Source organism: Rhamphochromis longiceps, linkage group LG7, assembly GCF_057381845.1.
Source record: "Rhamphochromis longiceps isolate RC_006_pf linkage group LG7, R_longiceps_female_GT1.1, whole genome shotgun sequence".
NCBI lineage: Eukaryota > Metazoa > Chordata > Actinopteri > Cichliformes > Cichlidae > Rhamphochromis > Rhamphochromis longiceps.
Window position 1 is genome coordinate 49052352 of NC_140563.1, and position 26868 is coordinate 49079219.

Genomic DNA, 26868 nt, shown 5'->3' on the forward strand with positions numbered 1-26868 from the left:
ACACGGACACACTCACAAGCAAACAGAGAGGTCTCTTCATGGCGCTCTCACTTAACGCCAAATGGCCTATGTCTACAGCTATTCAAGATCTGACTTGTAAAGAACAGCTGCAAGGAGAATGCCAAAAAATGAAGCTACTGTAATGTGACTAGCATGCTGGCTCTGTGTGTGTGTGTGTGTGTGTGTGTGTGTGTTTGTGTGTAACACAGTGAAAAACAGAAACATCTGAGACAGGGTTACTTTATTAAGCTGATCGTTTATTTTTATTTATTTTTTGGCATATAAGTATAATGAAAGCAATGCTGAGATTAGCATTTTAAAAGTTTAAAGTTTATACCCTATTTATGCTGCACTAACCTCATTTGCCCCCTTCTGTTTTAGCATTTCAATGTATTACAACAAACACGAACGAACGGTATTAACATTTTTTCTATAAAATATTGGTGCATAGTCCAAACAATATTCTCAAGAATCCAGATTTTAAGCTTTATATAATTGGTATAGTTGGTAATATCTTTGGTGTGACCACCTTTATTCTACATCACAGTTTGAACTCTCTGAGGCAAGCTTTCTTGTAATTTCTTTAAGTAGTCTTCAGGAGTAGCTCTCCAGGCTTCTTGATGACAGTCAAAGCTTTTCTTTGGATGTTGGCTGCTTTTTGTTGTTGTTCTGCTCTTTGTCAAGATAATGCAACACTGCTACAATAACATTAAGGTCTGGGCTCTGGATAGGCAAGTACATGACTGATAGTGTTTAGTTGTGTGTTTTTATGTCCAGGTGTGCTGGATTGGCAGCGTGTTTGCGATCACTGTCATGCTGAAAAATGAAGCTAATGCCAGTTGGATGGTTTCCAAATGGTATTGCATCATGCATAAAAAATCTGACTCTACTTTCTTCATTTATAGTTAACTTCAAGTCTGACAAGACATTTAACTCCAGTGGCCGACATGCAGACCCAAACCATGACAGAGTCTCCACCGTGTTTCACACATGACTGCAGACACTCACTGTTTGTGCCTCTCTCCTGACTTTCTCCACACATGTTGATGGCACTTTGAACAAAAGATTTAAATTATCATTTGCATTCATCGCTCCATAAGACCTGTTGCCATATCTCAAACTTTTCTCCCTGTTTGTTTTTTCCTCAGGAATATCTTCTTGACAGCCACTCTTCCACTGAGACCATTTCTGTCGAAACTTTGGCAAACAGACGAATCAACTCAGGGCCAGATGCCTCTCTCAGGTCACTTGTTTTAGTATTTTGGAATGAAAACAGTCTGCTGACACTGAAAGAGAAGTTTTTGTTATGTTTTGTGGCCACATCTGATGCTTCTAAGAAAATAATTTTGACACCTCCCAGTTGACTTGTGCCAGCTTTGTTTCATGAATTTGTGATAAAGTAGTATGGCCATATTCTGGAGGACAGTTTGATGTGAAGTTAAAGTACCTGCTCTGACTGGTATTTCATTTCCAACTTGGTTTTTCTGTTGGAACCTTTGCTCCCATATTGGTTCCTTTTCCTGTTTGGCAACGAGGTGAGCTCGGGGTATACAGTCTTCTTTTGTTCTCCTCTGTATTTCTGTTCACATAAGCACGGCCAGTAGTTGGTACATGGTGAGCTTCAGTCACTCCCCCTCCTCTGTCTTACCTCCTCCTCTTCTTTTCTTCTTTCACCGAGGAAGCAGATGGCGTTTACTGTTGGTTATTTTCCCTTTCATAAAGGACCTACTAGATATTCTTAGCTCAGGGTCTGTTTGGGGTAAATGTGACCTTGCTAGGAAAATGACAGTGGAGTTACCATTGGACAAGTACAACCTGGAGCAGTGTCTTTTGCTTTTTGTTTTTGTTACTGCAGAACAGATCTCCATAAGAGTGTCACCTCACAAAAAAAGAATGACATTTTGTGGTCCAGGTGACGGGATATGTTCATGTCTCATAAAAAAAACCACAAAAAAAAAACCAAACCCCAAACATTTCTCTGGGTTCCCCTTTTACTTCAACATTGTGCATTATTTTCTTCTTCTAATCTGTTGTTAGTCCTCCTCCCTCCTTCCCATCTTCTCTCTCCCTCAACCGCTCTCTCACATCCTGGGGGACCCTCATTTCAACATCATTGCCCCTCCCCTGCTCACCATTTGGTCCCTCCTGTATGCAAAGCAGGTGTCAGCCAGGACAAGGAGGACAGCGACTACCTCACAAAGAAGGCGACAGGGTCTTGGGGGCAAAAATACACACCCATACACACTCTTAACGTGTGCATTCTCCTTCTCTGTCTCTACTTTGCTCGCTCTAGGTCTACATGCATATGCACTTCACACATATGAGCTCCTTTTCTTTCACTTACACTTTCACACACACCAGCACACGCACATGGACGCACACATCTCCTGTGGGCTGGGCTGTGTTGGGACTGGGGACAGGGAGAGCTGGAGCTGTCTGTCTGTCATTAGTATTCCAGCAGGAGGCTCCTGGCCCGGCCAGACATCTGAGCAGAGCAGCCGCAGCAGATAAAGAAGAAGCCATTAATCCACGGAAGATTACCAGGACTGATACTTTATCCCACCGTAATACAGCAATGCAACCAGACTCATTCCATTTACAATGCCGTCAGTGGAAGAAAGAGGGAAGGTGGAGGTAGAAAGGCTATAGGCATGTTCACCTTGTGGATGGAAAGATGGCAAGACACACAGTCAGCCAGTGTCCCTTCTCAAGTCTCATGATTTGAATTTCCTCTTTGATGGGGAAGGGGCTGGACAAATGTGGCAGTGTGTGTGTGTGTGTGTGTGTGTGTGTGTGTGTGTGTGTGTGTGTGTGTGTGTGTGTGTGTGTGTGTGTGTGTGTGTGTGTGTGTGGTCTTGCATTTGATTCGTGAATGTTTCAAATTCAGAATGGGTCACCCCCTCGATCGGTGTGCCGCAGATGGTCACAGTTTCAGAAATCTAAGTTGGTCCAGAGAACAGCTGGCTTTCTATCCTACACCATGCTGTGCCTCTTTAAATCTAATATCCTTAATAAGTGTGTTTGTATGAGTCCGTGTGTGTGTGTGTGTGTGTGCTCAGAAAAAAGCACCAGTGGCCAACTCAGCCACACTGAGTGGCCTTACATCCAAACAGGCTGTCACCTTTTTTTTAAAGGTGAAAGTTCATATTCACAGTTGAAGCTGCAAGTCATGTGATAAGACTATCAGCACAGTCTTGAGAATATGATAGAAGAAAGGCCAGCCAGTGAAGATACAGTGAAACAGAGGAGAGAGGAACAATACAACAGCAGATGCAGGAGATTAGATTGAAGTTAGATTTATACATGCTAACTGATAAAGCCCAGTCATGGTTGGGATTTCCGGATGATAGAACAAAACTAGGCGGAGGAAGAGAAGGGACTGTTGACTCAACAAGCAGTGCTGACAGATGAGCTGAGGAGAGGAGGAGCCAGATAAAGGAGACAAAGAGATCCTGGGCCAGCGAGGAGAAAGCAATGAAACATTCAATAGAGGCAGAAAGAAAGATGAAGGTGCAGGAGGAAAGGAGAGAAATAGTGGGAGCAGAGTGTCCACCATTGGTAGTGTGCTGAGCTCATGTGTCCTGTAAAAATCCAATCCTTCAGACTTGGCAGATAGTGTTACCATGAGAACAGCAGTGGGGTTATTGTGAAGAGAGAGAGAGAAGGAGGAAGTGAAAGAGAGAGAGAGCAAGAGAGACGGGGAAAGGCCAGACTTGCTCCAGCAACCATCTGTTACTCCAGCTTACGCTGGCACCGAGACCGACCTGCCTCTGGAAAGGAATGTAGAAGTCCAACCATGAGAAAGGCTGGAGCAACAAAAAAGCCCAGCACCATGTGGGAGTATTCTTTTATGTGTGAATTAACAAAGATAACTTTCTTTATTTTTTATTTTTATTTATTTTTTTGTTCTTCAACCTTTTTTACAGAACGTGTTAGAACATAAGTGCTTCAGAGTAAGAACAGTCTGTATCTGTAGTAAAAATGTTTTTCCTCTGAAAGTTTTATCATTTTACTGAAGATGGAGGTTTTTTCTTTTCTTGCAGTTTTGCTAGTTTTCTCAATCAGTGAGCAACGGCATTGACAAAAGGAGTTTTTATTATTTGGCATCACAAAAACATGCTATGTCACGATGACAAGTGCATAATAAGGTGCTAATAAGCCACATGTGTTTCCTGCATAAAGGGCTTGTGGTCCGCAGCTGCTGGATGCTTAAGCTCCAGAGCTAGTAGATATGGCCCCAACGTGGCATCAACACAACACACTCTCTGAATGGCTTGTTTTTACTGTTAAAGATTCATCACTCCATAGGACCCGTTGCCACTCATGTTCAGTTCAGATCTTGTGTGGTCTGGTGTATCTCAGCCTTTTCCCTCTGTGTTTTTTTCTCCTTAGGAATATCTTCTTGACAGCCACCTTTCCACTGAAACCATTTCTGTTGATACTTTGGCAAACAGATGAATCAACTCAGGGCCAGATGCCTCTCTCTGGTCATTTGTTTTAGTAAGTTTTTGTTACGTTTCGTGGCCCTAGTTTTATAACGTTAAAGGGAGTTCCTCTATGGCTGGAAGAAGTTTTGACAACAGCCACACCAACCAACGTGCACAGATCTGATGCTTCTAAGAAAATTATTTTGACACCTCTTAGTTTCATGAACTTGTGATAAAGTACTACACCCACATGCTATTTTTTCTATGAAAAGTGCATAAGAAGGTGCTAATAAGCAACATGTCTTTGCTGCTTAAGCATGCAGTTGTTGCATTACTGCAAATATGACCCCAATGTGGCACCAACACCACAGACTCTCTTGAGCGGCTTGTGCTTACTAATAAAGATTGTAGAGAATAAAGATAGTACGACAGCTTCTTCTTCTTCTTCTTGAGAAATCCACCAAAGGCCTATACTCTTATTGCTTGGAAAAAATGGTGATGGCATCTAGATGCTAATAATGATTGGGCCCCTGTTTTTACCAAATAAAATGCTCATACACTTAAGGTACTTGTCTTTTGTGAATTTTAATCTGCTTCTTAAGTCTGATACTATTAACACTTTCCAGGTCTCGCAGGTATTAAATTAAACATCCAGGCATCCACAAAAAAGAGAATTTACAGTGTCTAGCAGAGTTATAAGGAGCTTTAGCATGCTAGCTTCCAACTAAAGATGATGTACCGAGTTCTGTCTTAACTATTTCAAAAATACTGAAATATATAGCTTTGCTGCCACAGAAAACTGAACAGCAATGATGTTTGGAGGGTTACTAAATTTGGGATTGATGACATATAATTGTTTGCTATCTGGTGGCTAGCTATCAAGCTATGGTTAGTCTAATATAAACACATTAGCATAGGAAAGGTATAAAATGAGGGCAAAATTGTTCCTAAAAAAATTCATGTTGAGACTCTATGATGGGGAAAGACAAACGCCATCTCAAAACAGATCAAACGTCAAGAGAAAGTCCAAAAACATCCCACCACTTAGCAAATAAACTTATACAATGTGAGAATGTAATCAAACTATTTATTTTTAGAGGGAAACTTGTAGGAAACACTTGTTTTTATTAAATAAAACAAGAGAGAAATATTAGAACAGGTTAAAAAGACAATTGCCTCAGTTAGTGCAGTAGGAGCTTGGATGTGGAAACAGGACACATTTTTACATCCAAATAAACAGAAAATATTGAAAAGACTAAATTTAATGTGACTGCTCCATTCTACGTCTTTGTAAGTCTAAAGCAGAAGAGCTTCCTTTTCAAAAAAAGATGAACTGCTGGTTATAACTAGTGTTGTGACTGCCAAATGGATCGACAGTGTCTCCTTGGCATGCCCATAAAGGAATAGAGGTCAGCGCTTCTTTTTAAGTCATTAAGCACTCAATAAATATCTGATGTGCCTTGAATTAAAAGTTACTACCTAGACAAATGTCAAGTGCTGTAACCCTTTAATTTCACCTCAAGGATGACTTACATTAATATTCTTAAAGCGGCACAAAAAAACCTTCACTTTTCTTTTAACTTCAAAGAAGATGAGTGGTAATGATAGAGCCCAGAAACTCCAGCGTGATTTCAGTTCTTCCAAGCTCCTGTATTTATAGTCGCGTATTTCCCAGTGGTATATTTCTCACTTTCTCCCACTTGTTTTCAATCATTAATCCTGACTATCTTGGGAACAGATTTTTGCTCATGAGTCACTTCATTTTGTTGCTCTCCCCAGTATCAATATAGAGCCAGACAGCTTATGCATGCAAATACCAACTTGATCCAGATAAGATCAAGTAAAAATGATGATGATTACATGCTTTAAGAAAAAAGCATACCCAGTAGTATCTCACAAGACAGAATGAGTTTGCATGGATATCTTTTATTTGAGTGAAATGTGATTTTAAATCAGCTTCATCAATCAGAATTATCTGTCAGAATTGTGTTTGTTTCTTTTTATAATTCTGAATTTTATTAAATAAAATGTGTCGTCTAATGTAGTGTTGTAGCAGGGATATATCCGTCTTCAGTTCAGTTTCCTATGTAGGGAAAAATAAACAAGAGTTGTTGAAAAGAAATGGTGCTATAGAAATAAAATTCTGATCTGTTCACCTAGAAGTCAAAAGGCCACTGGATGTGAAAAATGAAAAAGAAGTACACTCGTTTTTACTCTACGGTTTTACTTATCAGGACATGACAACAAAAATCATGTCAGCTGGCTTTAAAATGATTTAAACACAACCTCTGATGAACATAATAATAAAACAAGAGAATAGAAACTTTATTTCAACCTAAATTTTAATTCTAATCCAGATAGATTGGAAATCCATCATGTGGAAAACAAGCAGAGAAAAACAAAAGGATTTTTCTAAAGGTTGTTGGTCTGGACTTTGACTGGGGTCATTGCAGCACGTTGACTCTTTGTTATCAGCCATTCTGCTGGTTTAGCCCACCTTTGGCTGTCAGACAGATGGCTTCACATTTGAATCCAGTATGCACTGGTTTACAGAGGAGTTGATGGTCAGCCTAATCACTGCAAGGTCCCCTGGCTCCAAAACCAGTCCAAACTCTTTACCCCTCCACCACTGTGTTTGACAGTTGGTATGACATGTTTGTGCTGATTGGGCTGGTTTTGTGCAATTGGCCTGTCACATGTTTTCACATGTTATACATGTTAACTGAGGCCTGCAGAATCTATAGCTCTTGGGTTTTTGCTGATTGTGTGAGCATTGCACGGTCTGGCCTTGGTGTGAATTTGCTAGGACAGCCGCTCCTGGGAAGATTGGCAATACTGTACAAAGATGGACTACAAATTGTTGGGAAATGGCCATTTAACCCTTCCCAGATTGATGGGCAGCAACGTTTTTTTGTTTTGCTTTTTTAAGATCACTGCTCATGTCTTTCATCTTTGGCATTGTGTTAACACACAGCTGAACACCCTTGGACAGCAAACGGCCAAAACTTCTACTTCGACAGAGATGGTCACGATCGTTCAATTAAGATTAATCAGTTGTATTTAATTGCCAGCACTTAGCTGTTACATACGCTCTTAATTCCTGTGGAAACACTAAGAGTGTCCTAAATTTTCACTTCTTCTGCATTTTGGCTCAGTTTTTGCTAAATAAATAATGACACAGCGTAACACAATATGTTATGTTAACATTTTTTAAATTATATTCTGATGCATAAAATGTTAAAATTGAAAGGTGTGCTTCAAAGGTCACATGAAATAAAAAAAATGCCACTGTAAAGATATAAACAACAGGAAGTTTACTTTTAATACATGTTGTGGTCAACTGGGATAGAGGTTCAGGAAAAATAGAATCGGATAATTTGGTTACTATGGAATTTTTAAGCGATCCCTTTCCCACCTGCTAGATTCTTTTGAGAGGCAACATAGAATTCCTTCCACTTCTATGTGGGTGCCTTAATTTTCTGGTCCATATTGCAAAAATGTCACCAAGAAAAAGCTAATATCGTGAAATCAAGGCCCAAACTGCTGATCACATGACCAGCCCACAATACGCAATAATTTTAATACATATTTCAAACAATCAGATATAAGACATAAGTAAATATTACGGTTGTAAATTTCCAAATTAGAAAAGGATAAAAATAAATGTAAGTGAACAGCTTCATTTAAAGAAATTTCAGTTTTGTTTGGTTAAATTAATTCAAGTTGATGTAATTATATTAGACCTTTTTACAGCTGTCTTGTTAAATATGATTGTAAGGTAACGACCGTATATTATATATACTAGGAATAACATCTCATCTCTGTTAGTTGCTCGTTCTTCTTACATTTACCATAATGGAACTCATTCATTTAATCCCAATTTGCAAATCACCACATGATCTTCCACAAAGGACGAAGCCATGGTCACCATCAATCCTTATTATTACAGCAATATTTTATTTCAGACAATACAGTCTCCTTTTCAGTGATCTAGTTTTTGAGGTCTCCAAGGAAGAAGTTCAATTCCCCATCCATCTGTGACCTCCACAATTAACTCAGCGACCAATCATATTAGAGTGATGGAAGTGGATGTGAGCCATTCAGAACTCTTGAGACTGTGGGCCTTTAATACTTTATCATCACTGTCATTATGAGACTTCAATACTCGGTGTTACCGGGTAGAACTGACAATTAAAGTATTAGAAGGGAAAAAAGGGGTTTCTTCACATCTCGCCTTCATTTGAATTATTATTATTATATTGATGCTATCATCAGCAGTCATGTAGTGACTGCATTGTAGTACTGTATTAATTATCCACCATGAGCCCTGAAAGAAAAGATTTTCCCTTTATATTATGATGGCAGTGAAGCTGTGTTGGTGTGGAAGGATTGATATTTTTTATCTACTCTTGTAAGCCTCATACTGGTTTTGATCATCTCTTGATTTCTGTTACTCTGTTTTTAATGAAGTATCTGTGACAAATATTAGATAATATACAAATCACTGCTGGTGTTTTTATTCAGAAAGAGGAAAGTGCTACACATAACCCGAGGTGCACTGTCCTATGATTTATGCTACAATTCCACACACTGAGACTCCTTATGAGGACACACGCAACGTCTTCCTTCTGAGTGTTTAGCAGAAAGCCCACAGCCCAAGGAGCACTTCCGAACGACTGCCAAAAGAATCCTACTTCAGAAAAAAGGAAGGGTAGAAATGGAGACTATTTTTGCTACCTGTTGAAGATCAGGCTCTGGCTGCTTGGCTGGGGTCACATAGCTTAGGGAAATTAGAAAAAAGAAGCTGACAAACAAAGAAACAAAGAACTGACATCCTGCTCGAAGGTTTCAAAACTCTTCTTATTTTGCTGTCCTCTGTGGCCCCCTTGAACACTGACAGCACAGCGGATGCTGCATCCTGTTGACAGTTTGTTCAGGACCGGTTAATCCTTCAATTTCAGCCAACTACACTGCTCAAAAATAAAATAAAAGAAGTCTAAAATAAAATAAAGTACGATAAAATAAAATAATAAGTTAAATTAAATAATAAGTTCACAGATGAAAGCAGGTTCACCCTGAGCATATGTGACAGATGTGAAAAGGTCTGGAAAAGTTGTGGAAAAGGTTATACTGTCTGTAACATCATTCAGCACGACTGGTTTGGTGGTAGGTCAGGGATGATGTGGTGATATGGGGAGGCATATCCATGGAGCCATGTACAGACCTCTACAGGCTAGGCTGTGGCAACCTTAAGTTTTGGGATTAAATCCTTGGACCCACTGTCAGACACTCTGTTGGAGCAAGGGGTCCAGGGTTGTTCCTGGTGCACAATAATCCAACTATGTATGGCCTCACATGACGAGAGTATGAATGGAATTCCTGCATTGACTGGCCTCCACGCTCACCTGACCTGAATCCTCTGGGATGATTCAGTCCATCTGACAGCTTGCACCTGAGACCGTCCAGGTGCTCGGTAATGTCTTGGTCCAGATCTGGGAGGAGGTCCGCTGGGATCATCCAGATCATTTTTCCACTTTGATTTTCAGGGTCTCTTTAGCCTTCCTTACGTTGATAATCTTCATTTCCATCGAACAATGTAGCATCCTTTCATTTCTAACATATTACGCAGTTCATATCAGTGTAGATATGCAGCATGGTTTTATTTCCTATTGAAATTTAGGAAGTTCAATGCATCCCATGGAATTTGTTTTTAATGAGATGGATCTATTTATTTATTTCTATTTGCATGTCTATTTCAGCATTTTGACATGTCTTCTTGTGATTTATAACTTTGCACATTGCCACAGGACAGTTCAGCTGTACTAATCCACCTTTTATTTTGAACATAGTTCTGTCTACTAGTGAAAAAACACTTCTTTGGATCTTGACCTCGTGTCTTTGAAACATTTCCTGCATTATCGTGGGACCAGAGCAAATGTTATATCTCCTCCCTACCTCGTTTAACATCATCTGCCAGTGGCTCCTTATTTAGTGGGCTGTGAAGTGGATTGTGGCATATCTCCACCTCCCACAGAAGGTCATTGATTTCTTCTTGGGAAATACTTCTTGAGTGAGTGTGTATGTGTGTATCTCTGTGGAGGTGGGGGTGCACGGTTTCATCAGGAAATTGCCAGGGTGCAGCAGTGTGCAGTGCTTATTTTTGTTTTTTTCTCTTATAGGTGGACAACATAATGCTGCTATTTTGCGAGTGTTTTCTGTGTATGAAGATACCCAAGACGTAGAAAACTACTACACTTTGCCTAAATGGATATGGTTTCTGTGGGTACCTACAGGATGTGGTTTGGTGGCTTTGTTTAGGGGCAGAATGCAAAGAATTTCTTTCTGACTTTCAGATTTCTTTCTCTAAACGCAAAATTTTGCATGCCTTCCCCAGTGAAAATCATGATTTGGTTGTTACTTTCTTTTCTAAATTTGCTAATGATGAGGCAATTTAAGTCTTATTTGGTATTGTTCAACTTCTCTACAACTGTTTGGTGGAGAGAGGATTAATAAGGTCATGACTGAACTCATATATATCCTTTGAAGTACATTATGGAGCTATGATTTTGGCATTTTGGCAGTAAACCAGCTAGTTTTGTTAGCAAGAAGAATTCAAGTGGATTGAAGCACCATTTAAAACACACCTCCAGGCTGTGGTAGGGCTGTATGACCAAGAAGCAGAGTAATGAAGTGCTGCACCTGGCCTCCACAGTCACTAAAGACCCATATCCAGTTGAGATGGTTTGGAATGACAGAGTGAAGGAAAAGCAGCCAACAAGTGCTGGGAACTGCTTCAAGGAGAGCATTCCAGGGAATGACCTCAAGCTGCTTGACAGAATGAAGAGTGAGCAAAGCTACTCTGAAACATCTATATTATACAACTGTTTCAGTTTATCGTGTTTACTGTACTTGTTGTTGATGCAGTTGTCAGATTATGTCTACAGTAGATTGTTTTAATATATATGCAGCACTATACAAATAAGTATGTTGCGTTCAGAAATGTTGAGGTGCTGCATGTATACAGTACACTCATGGGTCACTTTATTAGGCCTATCTAACTGTTGTTGCTGACCCTTTATGATCCAGCAGGATAACGCACCATGTCACTATGCTCAGATCATCTCACTGTTTTTTTTAACATGACAGTGAGCCCATTGTACTCAAATAGCTTCCATAGTCACCAGATCTGAAACCAATAGAGCACCCTTCGGATGTGGTAGAATGGGAGATTCACATCATAGTTGTGCAGCTAACGAATCTGCAGCAACTGTGTGATGCTGTCAAATCTCTGAGGAATGTCTCCAGCACCTTTTTGAATCTATATCACAAAGAATTGAAGAAGGTCTGAAGGCAAAAAGGGGGCTGACCCTGAAAGGTGTAACTGATGAAGTGGCTGCTGGGTGTAGATATTAAAATGCCCTTTCCTTTGTCTTTATTGGTTTCAGTATTTGATATATTGTGTTCTAATGCCAATTAAATAACGTTTAAGTTATTTGCAAATCACTGGTCTTGTTTGTTTGGGTTTTTTTTTTTAATTTTTTAAATTCTTTTGCATTTTACATCCCTTCCCAGGCTGTGTAAACATGGTTGTACCTAGCTCATCTGACTCAAGCATACATTTGTTTAATCTTCAAAGGTGATAGTGCGGGTGGCAGACAGGTGTACAAGTGCTTGGAAAAGGCAGACTGCGTTTCTGGCCAATGGGCATGTTTGCAGATATGGCTTGGGTATGCAAATACTCTGACTTCTATGTTAATAGATAAATGAAAACTTTTACTTTGGGAAGTCTAGTTTGCATTTTTCACGCTCTGTTTTGTCTGTGTCCCAGCAAAGAAGAGCAGTGCTTTCCTTTGCATCACAATTCAAACTAGGATTCTTCGGCGATGGCTTCAGAAAAAAAATGTCTGCCAGAGCAACCTTCTCACAAATAGAGATGCACACGCGCGCTCCTTAATAACACCACCTGCGGTCAGCACATCTTTTGATTCTGAGCCCGATTTTCTCTTCTCACCCCATAATCTCATCTTTGTCCCACAATGCTCTTCCTGCCTCTTCACCTCATCCTGTTTCCTTTAAGCCGAGAACATCTCAGACTTGCTTTGAAATCAGGAAATGAAAGAAAGTCTCAGTATTTGGCAGAGTGAGGAACCATTCTTCCATAAACACTGTATGATAAAGGTTACAGAGTCACAGTAAGAGATAGAGCATCACTGTTTTTCAAGAAAGGGCTTATTCCCATTGGTGGATGGCTTTCTCCCACCGAGTAAAGCTCCCGGTGAATGATACGGCCTGTCTGTGTTGACAGGGTGCAGATAAGGAAGTGCCCTCAGGTATTAGTTGTCATTCCTTTTCACCAGGAAAGGAGCTGAGAGTAGCTACCTTATTTCTTCCCCCCCCTTTCTCCTCGGCGGAGCACCTTTTCCTCCTCTTTTTGGATGAAAAGAGAAATTCACAACAACAAAGCCTTCCACTCTCATTAAGTCAGCGGCAAAGCCAAGCACCACCAAGGAGCACAATATCTGAGGCAGATGAGTAATCCCCCCGCTCAATCTAGAAGCTGGCACAGAATTTCAAATGTCCATAATAACTGCCGGAGAAGGAAGTGAGGGACGTAGACACACAGACACACACGTACTGTGATGAAAATAAATGTGTTATTGACCATTAGCCCACTGCAGCAGAGCAGAACTAAAATGTCCTTCATTTCAGAATGTCACACTGGGAGTGTGAGTATGCGAATATTTGTGCTTCACCGAGGCCTCAAAACCCATATCTTCAAAGACACAGACCTTCACTACTGTCAGATTTTTGACCATTTTAGCGGTCAGAGCTTTTAAGATGACATTTTAATAAACGATCGGGTCAGGCTGCTTGGACAGAATTAACTGCAGCGTAAAGAGATGACTCTGCCAGTACGGCTTCTTCTCACACAGTGTAGCGATGCATTTCGATACTCATTTTCCTAATTTTGCATATGGAACAGCAGACGGCAGCTATAGCCGGTGAGAGGACGGGGCTATTGGTAAAGCCATTTAGCTTCTGCACACTTTGGAAATATGGAGCTGGAATGCAGCGATGAGTCAGCTGTTTTCTTGCTGGAGGAATGAATCATTCATCATGGCCGCCAGCACGGTCCAGGACTGGGATGCAGGGTCGGTGGGGTGGGCGGGGGAGTTGAAGGGAGGACCTGATGGCAAGTTCCTCTGCTGACTCTACATGCAGCCTTTGAGGATGGTAGCAGTAACTGATGGCTCCTGAATGCAGCAGCTCTGGATGGTTCAGTGATAAAGAAGGAAGCTGAATCCAAGATTGAGGTTGTTTTTGTTTCATAGTGTTTGGTATTTGCACCTTTTTACCCCAGTTTTATGAGCAAAGGTAAATGTTTTCTGACTTACCACTCTTGATTTATAGAAAAAAAATCTAATTAATGATTACTAAAATAAAATATTTCAATCCTGGGAAATTAGCTAATTCCACCTCTAATGATGAGGATCAGGCACCAGTAGCCTTGAGGAAATTTAGGAAAATTAATTCCTGCATGAAATTTAAATGGATCAGCTCCATCATCCAGACCAGCACACACTTTTCACCTTGCTAATCTAAGGTCATACTGCATCCTTATTTGGCACTAAAGCTTTTGCATTGAATGTAAATCATTGCATAAATATTCAATATGAGCATGATTTACAGGAATATTAGAATTTTAACTTCAATGTTTTTTTAGCACCAATTAACAGCAACAGTTGCCTGAAGGTGTTTGGGTAAGGTGAAAACCATATTTGAGGAAAAAAAACAACAAAGAGGCAATATGCAAATGAGCAAACCCTTGATGAAGAGAGAAGGGAAGACCTCGGACGACCTCCAGCTGAACCAGGCTCAGGCAGTGACCAATAAGAGGGTGATGGGAAAGAGAAAAGAAAAACAGGACAGGAAAGAGAAACCAGGACAAAATGCAAACTATGGAAGAGAGAAGAGAAATGGCACAAAAACCCCCAAACACATGGGGGGATGAAAAGACAGAAGTGTAGAAGAAATGCTCAGAGCATAATGGAACACCCCCCTCAGTGAACTGAGCCTAAAGCAGGATAACTAAGGACAGTTTCAACTGATGTAAGCCTAAATATAAGCTTTATCAAAAAGTAAAGTTTTAAGTCTAATTTTAAAAATAGAAATGTCTCCTGAATCCAAACCAGGAGCTGGTTGCAGGGCAGAGAGACCTGATAGCTAAAAGCTCAACCACAAACAAGCATACAATCTGAGAGCAACTCTATTAGAACAATAAGGCACTATGAGGTCTTTGAGATGTGACAGGGCCTGATTAAGACTTCAAGACTTCCTATCTGAAGCAAAGGATTTTAATTCAATTTTAAAATTAAAGGAGCGAATGAACCGAAGCTAAAATGGGAGAAGTATGATCTTTCTTTCGAGTCCCTATTACTACTCTCTTTATACCGTGTAACTGCACTGTTAAAAAAAACATCTTAAAAAAACGGTAATATTCCGGCAGCTGGGGCGCCAAAAAAATACTAGCGTAAAATAACAGAAAACAACTTTCTCATGAAAATACAGTTATTTTGAGTAATGAAAATAGAGTTTGTTGCGCTAATTTTACATGGGATTCTGCCTTTTCCAAGTGCTTTTAGACATTAAATTAGGAACATTTTAACGTGATCAAACAATGAAATTACCTATAAACAAGGTCAATGAATGTGGCAATATGAATCATAATACATAAATGTACAGAAATATACAGTTAATTTAAATAATAATGGATTGCACGCCCTGGGACAGAGGCAAGGCTGCTATATCGCACCATCGGCCCCTCTGGCCATCACCAGTAGGTGAAAGGTCTGGACCACGGACACAATACCGAGAGTGTCCGAGCCGGGGCTCGAACCGGCAACCTTCTGATCACAAGGCAAACTGCCAATTCTCGAGCCACGATCGCCCTAAATAGCAATGATAATAATACTTATGTGATGTAACACAAGCTTATAGGAATCATGTTATATACTTTTCCACACACTCATCCCCCCCCTTTCCAAACGCCTTCGATGCTTATTCCCTTCCGATGCTGACGGTGGATCAAGGAGACCAGCGCACAGGCTGCAGGCCCGGATGTACTGTCTGAATCGGCTGTCTCTCACCCTTTACCCACCCCTGTTGTTGCTTGTCATGTGTTTCTTTGGTGTATTAAGAGTTTTTTTCATGTGCTATGTGCAGAGGTGTTTTTTTCTGTTCTCAAACTGATCTCCCTGTTGGAGCTCAGTCTGGGGAGAGTTATTTTTTCTCCTTATCTTTCCTCTTGTGGTGCATTTTCCATTGTTATACCTCTCTCACCTGTCTTCCCCATGTGATGTTTTGTGTAATGTATGTATGGTCGGAGGGTAAGATGGCGCCGCCATTGCGTGCAATAGGTCGGCAGCCTTATGAAATTTCCCCTTGTGGGACTAATAAAGGTATATCAAATCAAATCAAATCCATAGCATTACATTTGAATTCAACAGTTCAATCTTTCAAATAACGGACAGATTTTTGTGAAATCATGATACATTTGTGAATGTATTTTTACAATCTAAATATGCATATGTACAAAAAAATATATTTAAAAAACAAGTAAATTGTGTTTTACTATATGTACAGTGATGTTATGTTATTTTACCTTTGACATGTAAAATCACAGTCTACTTAATAAATTTGATGATATTCTAGAAAGACAGTACAAAACTATAAAATATACAGTAAGATACTTTGACATTACTATTTTTTGGAACAGTGTGGACTGGCATGCACAGAGTCTGAAACCTTAATCTCCTTTAACACTTTTACAATGAATGGGAACAATCAAGGCTTTAAAAATCAAAATTATCACCTGACATCAACTCACCAATGAAACTCTGACTGCAGGTCAATTGCGAGTCATCACATCTGAACAGAAGCTACAGTAATGCTTGAAAGTTTGTCAATCCTTTGGTATTTTCTACATTTTTTACATAAATGTGAGATTGGATCAGATTGGTTACTGTGTAGCTAAGCTTAATTAACTAAGCTAAACTTAATTATTTACTTGTTGAACCATTATGATTAGCATTTTGGTTAAATAAGTGTTTTTTTAAATTTCATTTGATATGCATGGATCAGTGAAAATCCGACCATCACAATGCGCTTGTGAAAGTGTGTCATTGCATGGAAAAAGCGCACATTTAAAGAGCTGGAAATGCTCATGAATCCATGTCCAAAAGTCCAAAAATCTAAGAGCAACACTGGTGTACCTGGCAGGTGTTTCAGTTCAGTTTGTTTACTAAATTGTAAAAGATCTACCAGTTGATATTAAATTAATCTGTTTCTTTCACAGAGTATATATTTAAATATTATTTCTTACCGCTGTCATTAGCCTAAAAGTAAACATTTGAATTGCTTTAGGACTAATATTAACAAAACATTTTTATTTACTGTAGATTAACTGTAAAATCTAATTTTTACATATCAAATAACAGAAAAGTTCATTTTGTTTTTGACTCTAGACTCAGTGTTAATTAATAAAAACATGTCTATTTTTGAAACTGCAGTTTGTTTAAGCACATATGTTGTTCATATGTTCTGTTGGTGAAACATGGCGGCGGTAGTATCATGGTTTTAGTCTATTTGCTTTATTGGGGAGAGGACAACTTGGATTAATTGACTGATTAAACAATGATTTCTGAATTCTAGTCGCAATTTCTAAAGGTAAATGTCAAGACATCTGTCCATTACCTGAATCCCAAGAGACACTATATCGCAGTAAGACAGAAAGATATTTGTGATAGATTGGTTAGCAACCTGGACCGGGCCTTTCTGTGAGCAGTTTGCACATCTGCCTTTGTTTATGTGGCAGCTGAGATAAGCTCCAGCCTGCAGATGACCTTGAACTGGAGAACCGGAAGGAAATGAACCGATATTTGTAATAATGTGGCCAGTTGAAAGTCCTGACCTTATAAGCTGAAAGTCCTGAAGGGAGCAATTTCTCCCAGATCCCAGAATGAATGAAAAGTGTGCAAGTTAACAGTTATCAGAAATATTTAATGGCAGTTTTTGCTGCACACGGGGTCACACGAGTTACCAAAAGCTTTGTAAAAAGTGTACATACTCCTTTCTATCACACATATGCAATACTGATTGGTTTCCATTATAAATATTTTTGCCTTAATTGTTAATTAGGTTGTCTTGACCTAAAATCTGATTATACTTTGAGCAGAAATACAAAAGTAGATTCACAAACTTTCACTTACCATTGTATTTCCGTATCATCTTAGTGGTCATGGAACTAAAATGAGATCTCAAATCTCTTTTAGTAATGTACACTGTAAAAAAAAAAAAAACGTGCTGTTTTTACAGGAAAACCCTGGCAGCTGGGGTTACCAGGGACTTCCTGTAAAAACGCTTTACAGATGCAACTTGTAAATTGATTTACAGTGAATGAATCTCAGATTAAAACTGTTAAATCTACAGGAAAAAGAAGTTAATTTCACACATAGATGTAAAAGATACAGGAAATAGTGTATTTATATATCACAAGTAATAAATGCTTTTTGTGGATCCATAAACTGCAAAATTAACAGGGAAATATCGTACAAAGAACTAATTTAAAATGGTAGAACTACAGTGAAACTGTGCATATTAAATGGAGCTGCTCTGTAAATTATACATAAAATCTATGCTGAATATTATATGTTTTAATGTAAAATTTTAACCATAACCCAGCAAATTTCTTACTGCTACGCCTACACCCAAACATGCAAAAATACATCTTGAGAAAACACAAGAGAGGAAAATATCACTTTTGGGAAATTTATTTTGCAGCCACATTAGCAAAATGACAGCAAATGGATCCATTTTTCCAACTAACACAATATGCAAGGCACACAGCAACTACACAATTCAATCAAAATATAGGCTATAAAAGCTGTGGAACATTCCTGCAAAGCAAGAACCATGTTCATGAAACAAGCATTTGTTAGACCCTCCACCAGAAAAAGTTAACCTGTTAAGACTTTAAAACAAAAAACACATATTGTGTCAAAAATGATCATAATCACCGTGCAACACAACACGCACCCTGCTGTCACCACAACCATGGCCCTGGTCAGAAAACATCAGCAAAACCACGTGGTGAAACAAACCTACACATGTGGTCTAGAAACACTGCAGTAGCAGCATGTTGTTTTTTTCTTTTCTTATGTAAATAAAGAACATTCCTACAAAGAAAGAACATCTTCATGAATTGGCTTCATGCATTCGACCAGTAAAAGGTTCCAGTACACATTGTGGAACAAAATTAACAAAGTAAAACTAACAGTCCACAGAGAGTCAAGATTTAGGCTTAGCGCCACTCGTGGTCGGCGAGATCCTGAATCAGGGTGAGGACTCGAGGGGTCACACTGAGACGACGCTTTGAGTTTTTGTTCTCTACTTTGGTTCCTTTTTCTGGGTTTATGGAGAAGAAACACCTGTAGAATAACAATCATATAAAAGTTTATTAAGCATTTTTATAATTGATCAGTTAAAATACACGTACAAAGTAAGTAAAAATTAAGTATATACATATATATACACAGTCATGGCCATGACCACGTTCAAGACAAAGTATAACCAAAATGCTGTGGGGAAGTGAACAATGCATGGTCAAAAGTATTGGCACCCTTCACGAGTGTCTTCTGCAGTGATATGTCACACTTTAGCATTGTTAAAATCCAAAGCAAAGGTTATAGGTAGTCAGACGTCAGTTGACGCTTGGTCTAGCCCTGAGTCTCGGCCAGGCTTGGACCCGGATTCAGACTGTTAATGTATTTAAAAAAAAACAAACAAAAAAAAACAGAAAAAAAACAACTGAAACCGGCTCCAAAGCCGACCGAGACTCAGAGCCAGACCTGGACTCGAACCACATCAAAGCCAGACTCCAGATCCCAGAGTCTCAGTTATGAGAAATAACAAAGCCATTTTTGTTCACCTCTGAAGAAACTCTAAAGTGGAAGCCAGCTCAGATGGATAATGGATGTTGAAATTGTAGTAGCTCCCGAACATGAGGCACAGTGCAGAAATGAAGGAGGATATGTTTGTGCTGACGAGGTTCCGATCAACACTCAGCATGTATCTTCTTGAGGAATAGCAGGACTGTCCTGTGAACAAATTATTTAACAGGTTATATCAATAAACACGGCAGTCACATGACATTCTATAAAAAGTGCACTTAAAAAAAAAAAAAAAGAGAGAGCTATGAAACAGACTTACCACACACGATAATAGTGGGTGTCAGAGGCACTTGCTCCAGTTGTACCTCATCTGCCAGACATGTATCTTCAACACAGAGAAGCATGGACTCCTCCTTCTCTTCAAAGTAGCTGAGCAGAAGCAGGACCATCTCTTTCACATCATCTGAGCAGCCACTCTGCGGTCCCCGCATCCTCTGAAGCCTTGCATAAGTCTGAAGGAACACCTTGCTTTTGCTGACAGCAACTGTGGTCAAGTAGTCCAGTAGCCTTTTCCCCTTCAAATCCAAATTACGTGTGAATGTCTCTTTGAGGTCAATCCCAGTAAGTTCCTTGAAGTGGACAGACATGCCAAGTTCATCAAACCAAAACGGCCACTCCTCCCTAAGGCATTTGATACTTTCCCCCTGATTGACATGCAGACGTTGTGTGTAGTAAGTGGACTTCATTAGACTTTTTATCTCTTCTGGATTGGTGTCAGCTTGCTGGAACATCACCTTGAGTTTTTCCATCTTTTGCTGTTGGCTCTCTGGAGTTTCTTCAAGAGGCAGAAATTCTACATTCCATTTAATGCACCCGTATGTATCCTGCATGGCTGCTCTTTCTTCTAAAGGGATCTCGTCTGTGTGGTCTGAGTCAGTCTGATGTTTTCTTTTTCTTATTTTGGGTGTTGAAGTGCGCCTTACATTTTCAATTCTGTTCTGCAACTGTTTGACAAGTGAAAGGTAGCCTGCGCCAACAATCTCACCCTCTATTAAATCTTGCAGAGAATTGGGATATTTTGCCACCATTTTTCTTGCAACGTCAATTGAATGTTTTCTACCTACATGAGGGCATTTTTCCATCATCTCAGTCACAACAATCCGGACCATTTGCCTCCTCAGTTTTGGGCGAGGCCTTTTCCCCCTCTCAAGAAAATGCATCACTTCTGCAGGAAGTTTACTCCATGGAATTTCAAAGTTGTCATCCCATTGTGTGTCACATCCTGGGCTGCTGGAAGAGGTCGACGATAGACTTTGGGGTGAAAGTGAGAGCAATGACAGCGACTGGGTTGATGAGGCTTCCACAGATGATAGCGAGCTGTTCTCTGGAGTTTGGTCTTTAAATTACAAAACAAATACAATTATGATTCACACTGTATGTCTGTTCATGACCATCTCTGCTTTTGAGTTTGAATAGTTGTTTGTTGTTTTTACTTACATTTCTGTTTCCAAGCAGAAAGAAGCTTTCTTGCTTGTACAGGTCTTAATGCTGTCATCAAATCTGCCTCCGTTACGAAGCGTAGATCATCACTTGTCTCAACTCCAATGGACTGCAAGTGCTCCTCCAGGATGTTTTTGTTCACAGCTTGAAGTTCTGGTAGGACTTCCGTGATGGCGACATCTAGGAAGGTTCGCTCTGAGTCACTCATACTTGCACTGAAGAAGAAATGCCACATCCAAACAAAATAGAAAATCACATACAGTTCATACACTTGATGGAGCAGGGTGTGGATTACGTGACACTTATATTAATGTTAAACTATTTACAGTGAGAAGTGAGCTATTAGTTGGACATTATTTTGCCACAATACTATGCTTTAGTGGAATGACTCTGTATTCTTGAAGAATGTATGATACCAAAGGATAGAAATCAGGCAGGTCATTAATGTTGATACACTGTAACCCAAGACTGTCCTTTGTCACAGAATACAGATGGTATTCTGAGAGGAAGATGCCTTTGTGGATATCCATTAGAACATACACAGATGTGTCATTTTGAATCAAGATGAGTAGAAGTTCACCAAACTCCATACACTCGTCATTTCTGTACACAAGAAACTGTCCCTTTTTATATGCAGTGCCCTTGTACTGAATGTCTGTGGTAACTGTGGTATTGCTTTCTGAAAAAGCTAACTCCCTGACCGCATGCTGAATAGTGTCACTGTAGAGGTTGGGATAAAACGCACAGCTCTCCTTGACTTGCAGCAGTTCACGGCATTCTTGCCCTGCTAAAAGATAAGCCTGATACATCTGATGACGTGTTGACAAAGTTTGACAAATATTTTTGAAGCTTTTCAAGTGTCTGGCACATCTTTTGAAGTAACTGTGTTTACATTCAAACCTAAGCGTCCATAACCTCATCAATGGACCAAATTTCAACAACAGTGCTGAATAATGGCGCAAATAGTGGTGCTTGGGTTTTAGTTTAATTCCAGGAAACAACATCTCTCTCATCTCCAAATATTCTTGGATCAAAATGTCAGCGAATGCTATCTGGGACAAGGAAATGCTCTGAGCACAAATAAGATCCACAATGTCTTTCAACTGGAGAGCTAACTGCCATACTTCATCCTCATGGTTTTGTACTTTGTCACCAATCAAAACTGGCAGCAATCTCAAAAGGTTCCAGTTTTGAATGGCTTGCCCTGATAATTTGGATCCGTCAGGTTTGACAGTACATGGCTTTGTAAGTGCTTCGGATCCTTTATATTTAAACTGTTTAATGCGTCTGTTTAAAAGGGAGTATGTGAACCATTTTTTATTTTTTATAATGTTCTTCAGGTACAGTGCTAGATCATATGACACAACTCCTTCAAAGAGGTCATGACCTAGACAAGGTGGGAGACCAGGCTGGGATACGTGAAAAGACTGAAGGGTATTGAAGATGGAGTTTACCTTTATTCCTCTGACGTCTTGGATAGTTTCAGACTGGAGATCAGCAACAGCCGCGTCATATGTCTCTGGAGTGCGTGGAGGACCACAGGCATTCGGATCAGCATAAAACTCACTTCGTGTTACTTCACAGTACCTGCAAAAATATTGAGAGCAGCTGAAGTTTTCTGTAAACCCTCCTATGCAATGAGAACCCAAGTTGTCCCCAGCAATACAGTAAAGACCCCCTTTTACAGTTTCTCCATCTACATCTATTCCATCTGTCTCCAAAGATTTCAGATCTGCCAACAACTCTGAGAAAACTTTGGCTATTCCAAAACGCTTGAAGTCATTCTCAACACACAACAAGACTAAAAACATGTTATCTGTATTTGAACGCAAATGAATGGGTAAATTTGCTAATGACAGATAGACTGCAAGAAGTTTGTGCGTCTTTTTAGCAGAACCCAGGGGATTCACTACCTCAAATGAATCTTGGTACAAAATCAGTTTGAGGCTTTCAGGGTTTTCATTAAAGAACTGGTGACATTTGAAAATTTTGCCATCATATAAATCCTTAAAAATTTCTACATCAGGACCCCCAAACTGTTGTGACTGTGTATTCCTCCATAACTGTGACTCTAAAAAGCTCTTCAGGGTTTCTCCAACTGGTATGTAGTAAGCACATTTTTCTGTCATGTTTATTGTCTGCACTGAAGCACCGCAGCAATTTCCTAATGTTGTAAACCTCAACATCTGGCAATAAACCCATTCTGATTTCTGATCCATTCCCAATGGCACTTTCTTGGGTTCTGTGTATTTAAACATTTTTTTGAATGTTTGATTTCTGGTGTGTGTTGTTCCTAGTTGTCCCTGATGGCAAGCAGAGAACAAATCTGACTCTTTAATGCAGTCACAGATTTTAGTGACTGCTTCATCTGATAGGTTCATTTCATTTTTTAGTAAACAACTTACCTTATTAATTGTGTAGGCTTGACCCAATTCGTGCACATTCTGCATTTCCTCAGCAATACTCTGTATAGTAGAGGCAGGAATTAGCAGCTGTCCTTGCAGTTTAAGGTAAAAGAGACACATGTTTCTGAGATAAGAATGACTATCCTTCTCTGGCATATCACTGGCTGAACTAGCAGATGCCATGGTTTCATGTGTGTTTTCTGAATATTCTGTACTGTCATTTGGGGGCTGAGGACGAGATTCCTTGTACATGTCATCAATACCATCTGGAGAACAAGCTTTATGCTTCCTACACATGTGAGAAGTAAATGATGACTTTTTTGTAAACATATGCTTACAACCACTTACTGGACATGACACAGACCTGCCCTCTGCAATATGATCGTTTAAGTGAGACACTAGCTCTTTCACTGTTTGAAAATGGCGGGCACATAATGAAACCGCACATTTTAAATCTGCAACAAGAGCTTTAGGAGTAGCTTGAAGTGCAGGTGCATTGTGCACACGATAAAAATGCCCCTTGAAAGCAGAGTACGTGGTGAATGTTTGGCTGCAATTGGCGCCAACACATTTAAAAATACAACAAGGCTCATTCTTATGCACTCTGCAATGTAGTACATAGCCTCTTAATGTGACCAATACCTTTTTACAAAAGACGCAGATGATCACTTTTAGTATTTCAAAAGTTTGCCTGTGCTTTTCAGCTGAACTAGCATGCTAGCGCTAGGTTATGAGCATTGGTCTAAATATCAACTGGTGCTTTTATCTCGAAAAAACGTCGCCAAGATATTGAACTTACCGTGCAGACTTTCTGACGAACAAACACAGATCCTCAAAAAACACTTGAAATCGTATGTTTGTAATTTGTCCTAACAACGTAGTTGCTGAAAGTTCGACGTTTTCTTCTCTAGTGCTGGCTCGTTAGCTAAGTTCGTGAACTAGGCGCTCTTCTCCTCCCGCCCTCACGTCATTATCCAATCAGAGACGAGCTTCAGATGCACATTCAAAATTAGGCGCGCTCAGTGCAACGTGAGTGGCCTGAAGTAGCTTACAGCTCTGTGGAGATGAGGCACCATAGAGATCCTATGGGAGGCACTGTAAGTTTGTTTAGCCTGTAATAATGAGACATTGCTGACCTAACCCAAAAAAGTATTCTAGTCTAAGTATCACATTGCAATTAAAAGAAACATAAAGAATACAAGCATTATGACAGAAGCATTACTTAGTCGTTAAATAATAATTTCTTATTGGTTACCCTACAATAGGCTGCAAATAGCCCGAATGATTTAAGAAAAAAACATGATGTAAACAATTTTAATTGTATATTTTTATATAGCCTATAAATGGAGAGGCAACCTCTCAGGTTCACAATGACATCTTCTGTGAAAACATTTTTATTAGTCCTATCCATGACTTTGCATCATTTCATGAATCATGTTAAAAGTAGGCCCAGTACATCCATGCAGTTGTAAAGTGACTTATAGGTCATGTGTTTTTAAGAAAAACTGACTAAAACTGTGATTTTTACAGTATTTGCATGTCAAATTAACATGATTGTTTGGTTATGAGTATTACGGTGTTTCACTGTTTTTATTCACAGTATTTGTAGTTTTAACCAATAAATTTGATTATAATCACACATTCATGTTGTAAATATAACAGGAACATTCTGTTTAAAGGTTTACAATAATTCACTGTGATCGAAACAGGAAAGTTGTGTTTTGGGGTTTACTATACATTTCTGTAGGGGTTTTACATGGTTTTTATGTCAATTTCACTGCCCTTTTTTACAGTGTAGTGTAGCCTGACGTCAATAATTTACAGCACAATATGGAAGTCTTTCAGCGTGTTCATGAATCACATCGTCCTCAGAAGAACCTGCCTGCTGCTATGTGCTTCATATCAGCTCCTTCTTTTCTCCTGAGAGAGAGAGAGGACAACATCACCCAGAGGGCTGGGGAGGGGAGTAAACCAAAAAAAAAAAGGGAAAGGAAAGCAGAAGAAAGGAGACATTGGAACACAGCATATTAGGGAATATGAGGAGAGCAAAAGAGAGCCGAGTCGAGCTTAGGAGAGGCATCAAGTGACCTCCTCCCTCTCCATTGTTAAGGAACATAAGAGTGAGGCTGGCTAGAGGCCACCAAAGGGGTAGAATAAATCAGAAGGCAGAAAGAGAAAAGGAAAAACTGAGTGAGGCAGAAGTACAGAGAGCCAGTGCTTTTCATGTAGTAACAGCAAACATCAGCAAATACTGGCTGAGCTAATGCTTTTTACAAAGCCATTCAGGATCAGCTCTGTAATTGCAGCATAGGCCGAGCTGATTGTAAACTAGCGTGTGTGTCTTCAAAGGGAAGAGATTTGCTGAGGGAGGAAATGGACAGCGATGAAGAATGAGGATTAGATTTTTGAGAACAGGAAGAGGAAGTACCTCATGACAGTGGAGGAAATGCCTGGAGAGGACGGGAAACAGGTGGCAGTACCATGCGATGGAGGATGATCAACGCGTGGAGATCGGGCTCTGAGGAATTATGCTTCCAGTATCGACATGACTTAGATTACTATAGTATTATCTTCTCAATCCAGCAGTCTGGGCTTTTCCACCTGACTCTTCGTTTACTGAAACCTGAGGAAGATGAATGGCCTCAATTGATTTTCGGTTTTCTTGTTAAGATTCAGCCCTTGTTTCTCTCCTCCATACTCTATAAAAATTCAGTATTGGACAACTTTGGATCTCACAAATCTATCCTTGCAGGGTATGTTTTTTGCATGTAGCAGAGCAGAAGTGAAGGCTTTTTCTTGCATTCACAGACCTGCAAATAATAACGGATCAACTGTAATCCTGGCTATCCTCTAATGTTAACTACATGACACGCTAGGGAGATGCTATTTATTTGATCTTACTGTAAATAATGATATTAAGCAAAGGAAGTTGATGTTGACGCCTTTTAATGCTTTTACGTCCTAAATCTTAAAGTGTTTGTGAATGTGTGCAGTTGTGTGACCCCGTCTGTACCTATATCTATGACAAAAATATATACCACATTTTAATCCTGATGTAGTCTCCACACAGCAGAAAGCGTTTCTAAAATTGTTTGATCTATATTCTTATTAGATGACAGGACTCCCAAACCCTAACCAGAATCTGTTGCCAAGTGAAAAGAAATGTAAAAAACAAATAAGTATCACAGCGCACGAGTGAAAGTCCAACATTATCCCTGAACAGTCCTGTTCCATTTTTTTTTTTGTAAATCAGGGACTGAAAACATCCTCAAATCCTCCACCACAATCTGGTTCTAATCTCCCTCCCACACCAAGGACAAGCTCCCACATGATGTGTGCACTGATGAGTGGGTGAATGGCTGTCAGCTGCCCTCCACGAAGGAGCTGCATGATGCCAGGGTGACAAAAAAGGGCAGGAGACATCACCACAGAGCCTGCACACCCAGGCAACCATCTGCTCTGAAACTCTTCCTGTGAGAGACAGAGCCTCCTCTTCACAGCCACCCCCCACCCCCCTCTGTAACTGTCTGCAAACCCACTTGTGTAACTGTTAACACGCTACTTACTGCAAACTGAAGCCTGTTTTCC

The 26868-nt window shown here is 39.8% G+C and overlaps 1 protein-coding gene across 1 annotated transcript; it reads right to left on the bottom strand.

The window, feature by feature from the left end:
* Positions 1-18186: 18186 nt before the first annotated feature.
* LOC146666172 (uncharacterized) lies at positions 18187-25058 on the bottom strand. Its single transcript, XM_085411315.1, has 7 exons — positions 24080-25058; positions 23281-23340; positions 22330-22462; positions 20873-21090; positions 19695-20771; positions 19414-19582; positions 18187-18913 (listed from the first exon to the last, which is right to left on the bottom strand). The coding sequence occupies exons 4-7, from the start codon at positions 21081-21083 to the stop codon at positions 18787-18789; spliced, it is 1584 nt and encodes a 527-aa protein (XP_085267441.1). The 5' UTR covers positions 21084-21090; positions 22330-22462; positions 23281-23340; positions 24080-25058; the 3' UTR covers positions 18187-18786.
* Between the last annotated feature and the right edge of the window lie 1810 nt (positions 25059-26868).